The following is a 12,591-nucleotide window of genomic DNA, read 5'->3' as shown; positions in this document are numbered from 1 at the left end:
ATGAGCCAAAGCCTTTTCTCTCAAATTGGGCTGTAATACCTCTTACCTTGCACAGTAGGTATTTGAGATTTAAAGATAATATGGGTTAATGTAGGATACTGTTGCTCAGCTCTATACATAGTAGCTGTTTATATATGATGACTAGTAAATTATTATTAACTAATAGCAACATCTAATACATTTTTATGTAGATCTTTGGTAGCTAGTCATATGAGATCAGAAATTTGCTTTACCAAAATCTTTTATCAACTTTTATGTAAGGAAAAGTGGTACTTGATGATATGGAAATCTATTTCAAGGAATTAATTTCTTGAGCTATTCCTGGGTCTGGAAAGTACTAGTAGGGGTAATACAGTGTTATCGCTTTGATTCTCTAAAACACACACACACACACACACACACACACACACACACACATTCCCTGTACTTTTTTAATGACTTAAAAAATAAAGTTTTTCTCCTTTATGAATGTTAACAGTTTTGAATAAATTTCCCTTCCCTTTTCTTTTTTAATAGAATTGCTTTAAATATTACATGAGTGATGATATTAGCCGTGACTCAGATGGAATGGATGAACAGTGTAGGTAGGTAATAAATCAAGATGAACTAAAATTCAGTGTTGTCTGCTTTTTGAGGCGAAATTCTTACATAGTCTGTTACTAGATCTATTTTTTATAGTATCATCATTGATATCTTTCGTGAAAGGTTGTTCTTTTCCATGAAGTCCTTGGTTTATGTCTTTTAATTTTCTAATAAAGAATAAGTAAATAACCAAAATTACTTTGCTATTAAAATTGCTGCCAGGAAATTTTAAATTGCTTTAATACTGTAAAGGTTTAAAATGTGTTTCATTTCAGAATAATATTTTAATCTTTAAATAATTTCAGATGGTGTGCAGAAGGTGGAAACTTGATTTGTTGTGACTTTTGCCATAATGCCTTCTGCAAGAAATGCATTCTACGCAACCTTGGTCGAAAGGAGCTGTCTACAATAATGGATGAAAACAACCAATGGTATTGCTACATTTGTCACCCGGAGCCTTTGTTGGATTTGGTCACAGCATGTAACAGCGTATTTGAAAACTTAGAACAGTTGTTGCAACAAAATAAGAAGAAGATAAAAGTTGACAATGAAAAGAGTAGTAAAGTATATGACCATACACCCAGATTTTCTCCAAAGAAAAACAGTTCAAATTGTAATGGAGAAGAAAAGAAATTAGATGATTCATGTTCTGGTTCTGTAACCTACTCTTATTCAGCACTAATTGTGCCCAAGGAGATGATTAAGAAGGCAAAGAAACTGATTGAGACTACTGCCAACATGAACTCCAGTTACGTTAAGTTTTTGAAGCAGGCAACGGATAATTCAGAAATCAATTCTGCTACAAAGTTACGTCAGCTTAAGGCTTTTAAATCTGTGTTGGCTGATATCAAGAAAGCTCATCTTGCGTTAGAAGAAGATTTGAATTCAGAGATTCGAGCTTTGGATGCTGTAAACAAAGAGAAAAATACCAAAGAGCATAAAGTCATAGATGCTAAGTCTGAAACAAAAGTACGAAAAGGGGAAAAACCCTGTGCTTTGGAAAGGAAGGATTTTTCAAAATCAGAAGCTAAACTGTCAAGAAAGCAGGTAGATAGTGAGCGTGTGGATCAGAGTGTTGCAGTAGAGGAACAAAGAGCAAATAAAAATCCCAGTGGTGAACATAAAAAATCTGATAAAAAAGAAGAACCTCAGTATGAACCTGCTAACACTTCTGAAGACTTAGACATGGATATTGTGTCTGTTCCTTCCTCAGTTCCAGAAGACATTTTTGAGAATCTTGAGACTGCTATGGAAGTTCAGAGTTCAGCAGATTATCCCGGAGATGGCAACAGTGGAACTGAGCAAGAACTGGAGAGTTCTGTAAAATTAAATATTACTTCAAAAGACAACAGAGGAGGTATTAAATCAAAAACAACAGCTAAAGTAACAAAAGAATTATATGTTAAACTCACCCCTGTTTCCCTTTCTAATTCCCCAATTAAAGGTGCTGATTGTCCGGAAGTTCCACAAGATAAAGATAGCTATAGAAGTTCTTGTCTGAACCCCAAGCTGGAGAACTGTGGACTTGAACAGGAAAAGAATGATAATGAGCATTTGGTTGAAAGTGAAGTTCCATTACTTTCAGAAGAATCTGATCTTCGAAGATCCCCACGTGTAAAGACTACACCCTTGAGGCGACAGACAGAAACCAACCCTACAGCATTTAATTCAGATGAAGAAAATAATGACACCGTTAAGGAGAAACAAAAACTATCAGTTTCAATGAGAAAAAAGGATAAGCGGAATTCTTCTGACAGTGCTATAGATAATCCTAAACCTAATAAATTGCCTAAATCTAAGCAGTCAGAGACTGTGGATCAAAATTCAGATTCTGATGAAATGCTAGCAATCCTCAAAGAAGTATCCAGGATGAGTCACAGTTCTTCTTCAGATACTGATATTAATGAACCTCATACAAATCATGAGAAGACTTTGTATGATGTAAAGACTCAAACAGGAAAAGATGATAAAGGAAAAAGGAAACGAAAAAGTTCTACTTCTGGCTCAGATTTTGATATTAAAAAAGGCAAATCAGCTAAAAGGTCTATAATTTCTAAAAAGAAACGACAAAACCAGTCTGAATCTTCTAATTATGACTCAGAATTAGAAAAGGAGATAAAGAGTATGAGTAAAATTCGGGCTGCCAGAACAACAACAAAAAGAGTTCCAAATAAAGAAGATTATGATTCTTCTGAAGATGAAAAACACAGCAAAAAAGGAATGGATAATCAAGGTCAGAAAAGTTTGAGGACTGCCCAGGAAGGATCATCTGATGATGCTGAAAGGAAAGAAGAGAGAGAGAATTTCTCTTCAGCAGAAGGCATAGTTGATAAAGACAAGACTCTCATGGAATTGAGAGATCGACTCTCTAAGAAGCAGCAGCCAAGTGTTTCCTCAGATGGTGCTGATAAGCTTTCTTCTGGGAAAGAGGAGAGTTTTAATTCTCCAGAAGACAAAAAGGTTGCTGAAACTAAAGAAAAGAGTAAGTATCTGAAAACCAAAATGTGTAAGAAAGTACAAGGTGGCTTATCTGATGTTGCTGAGAAGTTCCCAAAGAAAGAACAGAGTGATGAATCCTCTGAAGATGATAACAAGCAGAGCAAAAAGGGAACTGAAGAAAAAGAAAAGAAAACTACAGACTTGAAGAAAAAAGTAATTAAGATGGAACAACAGTATGAATCATCATCTGATAGCACTGAGAAATTACCCGAAGGAGAAGAAATTTGTCATTTTCCTAAAGGCATAAAACAAAATAAGAATGACACAACTGATGGGGAAAAGAAGAGTAAAAAAATAAAAGATAAAACTTCTAAAAAGAAGGATGAATTATCCGATAATGCTGAGAAGTTACCAGGGAAAAGAGATAGTTGTGATTCTTCCGAAGATAAGAGGAGTAAGAATGGAACATCCAGTCGAGAGAAGAAAAGGTGCAACTTAGCTGAAAAGAGTTCAAGGAAGAGACAAGATTGTTCATCATCTGATACTGAGAAATATTCCATGAAAGAAGATGGTTGTGATTCTTCTGATAAGAGACCAAAAAGAATCGAATTAAGGGAAAGAAGAAATTTAAATTCAAAGAGAAATACCAAGGAAGTACAAAATGGCTCATCGTCTTCTGATGTTGAGGAGAGTTCCGAAGATAATAAAAAGCTGAAGAAACAAAGAGCTTCAGCTAAAAAGAAGGCAGGCAATATGAAGGAGAAAATGAGAAACTCACTAAGAACAAGCACTAAAAGGAAGCAGGCTGACATTTCTTCCTCATCTTCTTCTGATATAGGAGATGATGATCAGAATTCTGTAGGTGAGGGGAGCAGTGATGAGCAGAAAATAAAGCCTGTGACTGAAAATTTAGTGCTGTCTTCACATACTGGATTTTGTCAATCTTCAGGTATGAGAAAATAAATAGAAAATTTGTACTTTCTCCCTCTTGAATAACTACATTGTTTAATTTTCTCTGAAGTCAATCAAATGCAAGGTTACTTACTGTTTAGGAAAACACCATTTAAAAATTCTTTATAGAGATTTACTAGAAACTCTTTCTCCAGTTTTTGGTCATCATTGGGAGGTATTTGCAGCATTGTTAGTATTCTGTATCAGCTATACCAAGTGTGTTGGGTAAATTTATCAATGTTTAATGCTTTTATTTGGAGTAATGAAAAGTAATTTATGAAGGAAGATCAGACTGGTGCTAGTAGTTCAGTAGATATTTATTCAAGTAATGGAAATGAGTGCTTGGTATGGATATAATGTGTGTGAAAGTTTTAACTGCTTTGCCATTCATCTGACTTTTTAAATTGGGCAGAGTAACTTTGTGTCCTATGAAATCCTCAGAAAAATTTAAGTTTATTTATTGAAACCCTTTGCTTATGCTCATCAATTTTTTTTCTAATGACATGAAAAGATATTTCCATTTTTAACGCTAACAAAATAGAGGAAGAAAGAAATCCAGAAAGTAGGTGGATTACCCTACCCTGATGAGATAGAGCACTAGGACAATTAGGGTTTGGGTCAACCGGTCAATAATACGCCCCCCCCAAAAAAAAATTAAAAATATTTATCATTACGGCAGTTCTTTAAAAAAAATCAGTTGTATAATAAATGTACACTTGTTGGTCATATTGTCTTTTTTTTTAAGTCAGTAAAACCCATCAGTTAACCAGGGACACTTAAAATTAATTTTAAAATATAAAGTAGATTTCTTATGTAACTGTTTTCCCAGCACAAGTTAAATGTTAAAAAATTTTCCTTTCTTTCCTTTTGTTGTGATTTTCCATTTATCCCAGTTGGATTTTAGTGGAATTCACTTGAATCTTGATTTTTAGTAAAACTTTAAATCCCTTTTTTGGAGCTCCAGTGAGTTGGTTTGAAAACCAAGTGGGATATGCATGGTATACTCATTTTAATGCTCTGCTATATCAGATACCTAGATGGAGTTCTGCTTGTATGGCTGTTTTAACTACAGGTCCGCAGTCCCTGATATTCTTGGGGCTTAATGTATTTCAGGATTTTCAACTCTTTTGTTTTTAGGAAGGTAATATAGAGTAGTTATCATATATTATATAGTAGCCCCAGTAGGTCCTGAGGCCCCATAATCAAACACATTAGTATTTCCGTAGCAAAACATATGAACATTTACATGTAAGAGGAATAAACAGTTCAGATTAGATTTTGCTGCCAAATGAACTTTGGCACCACCTTACAAAACTTTAAATTTTGAGAACTTTTTGGATTTTCAAATTGTGTATGAGATTGTGGACTTGTATTCAAAACATAATATAATAGTTGCTAAATTTATTTATTCTCCTAATATGTCCAACTTAATTTAGGTGACAGTTTTTATGAGCTCTTAAAAAGCCTCCCCTGCTCCCATGAATTTAGAGGATTCCAATTTATTCAGCAATAGTTGGGTATCCTGTTACAGGGTACAACATTTTCCTAGAAATTGTGGCATGGCATGACCAACCAAGATGAAGAACACGATCCTAGGAGGTTATAGTCCAATGAGCAAGATAGACATAGATAAGTCATTTTTTAAAAAAAATACCAGAAGAAAGATATAAAACTAAAATGGGGCTGTGTGATAAATAGCAAGTGAGCCACTTAATATAAATATTGGAGGAAGACTTAAAAGAACGGGTAGCATTTGAACTTGACTTTGAAGGATGGGTAACATTTTCAAAGGTGTAGTAAAGAGGAACAATGGTAATATCACTAGTAATATTTCATTTGAAGATTGGTCTGTTTGAATGAGGTATTTATTGTGAGTTTGCTAAGATATTGTGAGATTTATTATTGCCTTTCTATATTTAGCATATTTCTATCCTGAACCTGTAGGTGTCTGTGTTCCTTATGGGATTTTTTCTCCAATATTTTCCCCCAGTATTTTATTATGAAAAAATATTAAATATGCAGAAGACTTTCTACAGTTAACATTGTACTGTATTTGCTTTATCACATACTTATCTATATATCCTATCTATCCATCAGTGTACCTAACTTTTTCCCCCCTTTTAACTGTTTATTTTGAAATAATTATAAATTCACAGGAAGTTGCAAGAAAATGTACAGGGAGGTTTTGTATGCCTTTCATTAATTTCCCTCCAATGGTAACATCTTTCATAATTATAGTGCAATCTCAGAACCAGGAAACTGAAGATTTATTCAGATTTCACCAGTTTTACATGTACTCCTTCATTTGTGTGTGTGTGTGTGTAAGTATAGTTCTGTGCAAAATTTGTGTCACGTGTAGCTTTGTAAATATAACCACCACAGACAACCAAGATACTGAACTTTCATTACCACAAGTTCCTTTGTGCTACCCCTTATGCACACTCCCTAGCATATCTCTATTCTTAACCTGTGGCAATTGTTAATCTGATTTCCATCTCTGTAATTTTGTTATTTTGAGATGGAATCATGAAGTGTGTAACCTTTTGAAATTGTCTTTTTTCACTCAGTGTAATGCCCTTGAAATCTTTGATGCATTTGAAAGTAAATGGTAAACATTAACATAATTCTCCCTGGTTACTTCAGCGTATATAGTGTTAACTAGAGTACAATGTTTAAGTTTGTTTTTGAGGCAAAATTTACATACAGTGAAATGCACAAATCTTAATCTCTTTATAGTTTTAATCAAAGGATAGAAACGTTGCTTTTTGTAAGGAAGTAAGTTTTACTGTACTTGAATATATCTCTGGATGATTCTACTCCTGGATACCATACAAATTCAGGTATATTTTAAAATTATTTGGTACTACCAAGTATGAATAGCATTTTAAAAAGTTCTTCAATGATACAGGAAAAATTAGACATCTGTTAACTTTAAACTTAAAATGGATCACTACAAAGCTTATTTTAGCCACAAACTTATGCTAATATGGTGGTGAATGATAAAAGATTTGTTACTGCGAAGGATGAGTTTTAAAACTCTTGTGCTCTGGGAAGGAACTTTGAAATATGTAACATCCAACTATTTATTATTTTGCTGCTGGCACTTCTTAAATTCCCCATTGTACTTTCCTTATAAATCCTTTTTATTCATGTTTTGGATCCCAGAGTATAGTTTAGAACTGACTAGTTGTTTTAAAGTTTTTGGCTTTCAGTTTTATTTTACATGGTTTTACTTATAAAGATAATTTAAAGCTAATTTTAAGTACACTTTTGTTCCTTCAAGGAGATGAAGCCTTATCTAAATCAATGCCTGTCACAGTGGATGATGACGACGATGACAATGATCCTGAGAATAGGTATGATTCCATCTGTAAGGACTTTAAAAAGATTATAACACACCCTAGGTGTGGGCACAAACAGCAGCAAGGGAACCACAAGCAGGTTTAAAAACCAGGAGTGCCTGCCTTAGAAAGACGCGCTCACAGTCTTCCTGCAAGTTTGAAAGAAAGGCCAGAAAATGGGCTAAAACTCAGAAACCTTAAAAGAAAGTAAATATAAATAGTAACACACCTAGCATAGGGTGTGTTATAAATACAGCACTGTCAATTTTTATGTTTCCATGTAATTTAGTGATAGTTTTTTGAGAATATTTTAATTTTGACAGATTATTTTATTGGTGAAAGTAAATCATATCTCAATAAATTGGTGACAACAGACATCTCTCTTCTCAATATTTGATTATTGTTTTAAATTGCCATCCAGTGTGGTGGTCCTATTCATTAAAACCTGTTCAAAGTGAAAAAGAGACTGCTAAGATGTTTAAGATTAAGAAATTGCTTTCAAAATAAGTATGAATTTGCAAAGTATCTAGACTGATTTGGATTTTAACAGTTTGTCAAATAAAATAGAAGTAGACAGTATGATAGTATTAATTTTAATACTTAATAGGTTTATATGGGAAGAGTGTAGCCTGTACAGATTGACTTAACTAAGGAATAGCTGGGAGAAGAAAAAAAATAAAGATACACCCATATTCTAGCAATGAGGAATACAGAAAACAAAGGTATTAAAGAGTATAACCATAATGTTTTTACATATTTTTTAAACCCTTCCTGGACTATAGGATCCCCCACACTCATAATCTTCAACAAGAAGACAGTGTGGTGTAGTGGATGGAATTTTGGAATAATGGGGATAAGAGTATCTGACTTCTAGTTCTAACCTTTCTGTGTGATCGTGGGCAAGTGACTTAACTACTCTTTGCCAAAATTTTCTGTTCTTTAAAACAAAAGGATTGGATGAAATGTTCTCTGATTAATTCTAGCACCAAAAAATCTATAATAGACTTGAGGTTTTACTACATAATACTGTATTAACCATCCATTTATTCCTAATAGTAAACTCTAATAATTAAGAAAACATGAAAATAAACATGTAATTTTTGTGTCATAATTTTGTAAGGAATTAACTTTGAGTTGGTAAATACTGTGGGGCCAACCGTCACTCTAGCTGTTTTATATCTTGCTGGTGCTGATAGATTTTTCTGTTTCAAAGATCAGCATTCTCCTAATTAACAGGAGGGCGTTTTTATTAAGGTGAATGAACAATTTTATTTTGCACTTTTGAATAGAGCTTAATCACAGATACAAAGACTCAGATGCTGCTTTACCTACTTATTTTTTAATTAAAAATATATATCCAATTATTTTGTGGGATCGGGGTCGGGTCCATAATGGAATGGTGAAGGCATACATTTTATTCATCAGGCATTTTATATAGTATATGATATGATCACAGTGAGATTATGAAAGCCTTTAAAATTTTATTCTCTTTTAAAATGCTTTAATTCCTCTTCATTTATTTATGCTACCATTTGCTTTCTTGTAAATCTTAAGGCCTCAAATGTTATTGAAAGGCTAATAATGTTTAAAACATGCTATATCCTAATTATGAGTTAGAATCTTAATTTCATATTTAAACACCAAATGAGTGTCATTAAGGTATGATAATTTTTTATTTGTGTTAGAGCTTGTCAAAATATAAATATCATTTTTATCTTTTAAGTTACTTGATCATATCTCTCTGTAACTGGCAATTATTTTATTGAAAGGTATCTTTAATTCCATCTTGCATTTTTTTTTCCATCTTGCATTTGTGATTAAAAAATACAGCCCTGTTGAGTACTTTTGAGAAGAATTGAATTTTACCTTGAGCATGTTTTTCTTTATATTCAGTTTACTGTGCTTTTATAAAATATGCCATTAATAACTTGTTTCATATCTAATATACCAATGAGGTATCTAATACCCATGGGTTATCTAATGATGGGGGTACAAATACCTTCTTGAATTATTTTGGTATAGACAGCGTACTTGAGCATATTTGCATATGCACTAAGCAACTTTTAAAAATTTGTTTTCAGATCATGATAAAGTCTTGGAATTATTTTTACCTTTCACATTTTTGAGTAGGATGTATTTTGGTAGACAGCATATTGTAATTGTGTATAAATTTGTACACAATTGTGTAATTGTGTATAAATTTCATATGCTTTGCCTTTTTAGCAGTATTGTAATACATTTTCAGTGTTAATGTTTATGGAGAGGTAAATAGTGTATTAATGCAAATGGTTAACTATTTGGATGCAATAAATTTCTGTAAAACTTTTTGCTTGTTCAAGCATTTAATTTTAATTATCCATCTTTTCATGAGAGTTGAAAGAATTTGATAGAACCAAGATATGTAGGCTAGTTTGTAGCCAAAGAAGTTTTGATATTTCTAAAATTGACGAAGTAATAATTCCCAAAACATATGTACTTATATATGACATATTTACTTATATATGTGTGTGAAAGTTTTACAACAGATTTCACCATTATTTATCTTTTCGGTTTTAAAGTTATAATAGCTTTTGAGGTCATTTAAAGAACTTAGTCATGTCCTGAATATTTCAGTAGGTGTGAATAAATAAGTTTCTGTTATTTTAGTGTATTTAGTCTATTATGTATTTAGTCTATTATGTAGTATCATTCATATTTGAAAGTAAATATATGCTGTTGTGAGATAGAGTGGTCTAACTTGTAATTTCTATTTAATTGTATTTATTTAATAAACAATGACAAGAATTATAGGTTGAATAACAGGTTAACTTTTACGAGTTTTTGACTGAGCTTTTTAGAAAAAATTAAATAGTGGACGAACTTTATACTTTCAATTTTGTATAACTGAGAATTTACTTCAAATTTTATAGCTTAGACTTTATATACTTTTTGAAAGGGAGAATAATAATATCAAACAGTTTGTCAGGTTATTTAAATTATACATGAAATTTTAAAGTCATTTATTTGAATGTGCCATTATGTTAATGTTGCCTTTCAAATACCTGTTAGTTATGTTTGAAATTGGTTCTTTCATTGAAAGGATATTTAATGTCCTATATTTTAATACCTGCACTGTGAATTAGCCTCAGTCATAAGATGGTAGTGTATTCAAGTTCAACAGTGATAGTGTTGAGGATTATTAAACCAGGCTTTGCTTTAGGGGTTGCATACTAAAACAGTCACTGAAGAATCCATTCCTCCCAAAAAAGAAATATTTTAAGAATATTCTTCATTTGTATTTTTTACAGGGCGTGGAAAATATTTAAAACTGAGCTTTTAAGAGGAAAAAACTAGATTGCTACATTTTTTTCTAAATCAGCATTCTTTTTTTTTAATCCCAATTTTGTTTAAAAGCTGAGGTTTTTATATGGATACCCTCTCCTGCCACACAGATACATGTATTTACTTCGTAGTTGAAAAATGCTTAGTTGGGTCTACAAGTACTGCGTAATTTTTCTAATAATTTCTCTCTCAGTGGGGCTAAATGATTTTTCTTCATTGAAGCAAAATTTGATTTAGAGATTACTTAAAGAAATTACCCAATGTTAATAGAAGTTCTGTTTAATTATTGTGGGACTACACCGTACCCTTCAAATTTTCCAAGTATTTTATCATTTGGTAATACTTTGCTTTTCAGACTGGAAAACATGCAAATGATTATATTTTTCCCTACTAGCTCGGTGTAGGTATTCTTTTTTTTTTAATTTAATTTAATTTTTTTAACATCTTTATTGGAGTATAATTGCTTTACAATGGTGTGATAGTTTCTGCTTTACAACAAAATGAATCAGCTATATATATATATACATATGTTCCCATATCTCTTCCCTCTTGCGTCTCCCTCCCTCCCACCCTCCCTATCCCAACACTCCAGGCGGTCACAAAGCACCGAGCTGATCTCCCTGTGCTAGACGGCTGCTTCCCACTAGCTATCTACCTTACGTTTGGTAGTGTATATATGTCCATGCCTCTCTCTCGCTTTGTCACAGCTTACCCTTCCCCCTCCCCATATCCTCAGGTCCATTCTCTAGTAGGTCTGTGTCTTTATTCCTGTTTTACCCCTAGGTTCTTCATACATTTTTTTTCTTAAATTCCATATATATGTGTTAGCATACAGTATTTGTCTTTCTCTTTCTGACTTACTTCACTCTGTATGGCAGATTCTAGGTCTATCCAACTCATTATAAGTAGCTCAATTTCGTTTCTTTTTATGGCTGAGTCATATTCCATTGTATATATGTTCCACATCTTCTTTATCCATTCATCCGATGATGGACACTTACGTTGTATCCATCTCTGGGCTATTGTAAATAGAGCTGCAATGAACATTTTGATACATGACTCTTTTTGAATTATGGTTTTCTCAGGGTATATGCCCAGTAGTGGGATTGCTGGGTCATATGGTAGTTCTAGTTGTAGTTTTTTAAGGAACCTCCATACTGTTCTCCACAGTGGCTGTATCAATTTACATTCCCACCAACAGTGCAAGAGTGTTCCCTTTTCTCCACACCCTCTCCAGCATTTATTGTTTCTAGATTCTTTGATGATGGCCATTCTGACGGGTGTGAGATGATATCTCATTGTAGTTTTGATTTGCATTTCTCTAATGATTAATGATGTTGAGCATTCTTTCATGTGTTTGTTGTCAGGCTGTATATCTTCTTTGGAGAAATGTCTATTTAGATCTTCTGCCCATTTTTGAATTGGGCTGGTTGTTTTTTTGTTATTAAGCTGCATGAGCTGCTTATAAATTTTGGAGATTAATCCTTTGTCAGTTGCTTCATTTGCAAATATTTTCTCCCATTCTGAGGGTTGTCTTTTGGTCCTGTTTATGGTTTCCTTTGCTGTGCAAAATCTTTGAAGTTTCATTAAGTCCCATTTGTTTATTTGTTTTTATTTCCATTTCTCTAGGAGGTGGGTCAAAAAAAATCTTGCTGTGATTTATGTCATAGAGTGTCCTGCCTATGTTTTCCTCTAAGAGTTTGATCGTTTCTGGCCTTACATTTAGGTCTTTAATCCATTTTGAGCTTCTTTTTGTGTATGGTGTTAGGGAGGGATCTAATCTCATACTTTTACATGTAGCTGTCCAGTTTTCCCAGCACCACTTATTGAAGAGGCTGTCCTTTCTCTGCTGTACATTCCTGCCTCCATTATCAAAGATAAGGTGACCATATGTGCGTGGGTTTACCTCTAGGCTTTCTATCCTGTTCCATTGATCTATCTTTCTGTTTTTGTGCCA

The 12,591-nt window shown here is 33.1% G+C and overlaps 1 protein-coding gene across 11 annotated transcripts in view; it reads left to right on the top strand.

The window, feature by feature from the left end:
• ATRX (ATRX chromatin remodeler) overlaps window positions 1-12,591 on the top strand; it is a 245,850-nt gene that overhangs the window by 85,373 nt on the left and 147,886 nt on the right. For 8 of the 11 annotated variants that reach the window (XM_029241150.1, XM_029241145.1, XM_029241143.1 and 5 more), the window contains 3 exons: window positions 517-584; window positions 888-3,970; window positions 7,256-7,328. In XM_029241150.1, the coding sequence (XP_029096983.1) occupies window positions 517-584; window positions 888-3,970; window positions 7,256-7,328 (3,224 nt within the window). The remainder of the gene's footprint in view (window positions 1-516; window positions 585-887; window positions 3,971-7,255; window positions 7,329-12,591) is intronic. The other 3 variants (XM_029241147.1, XM_029241146.1, XM_029241153.1) reach the window with 1 other exon arrangement.

Source organism: Monodon monoceros, unplaced genomic scaffold, assembly GCF_005190385.1.
Source record: "Monodon monoceros isolate NGI ecotype Baffin Bay Population unplaced genomic scaffold, NGI_Narwhal_1 Super_Scaffold_22, whole genome shotgun sequence".
In the NCBI taxonomy this organism is placed as follows: Eukaryota; Metazoa; Chordata; class Mammalia; order Artiodactyla; family Monodontidae; genus Monodon; species Monodon monoceros.
This window is presented reverse-complemented; position numbering and strand designations above follow the sequence as displayed.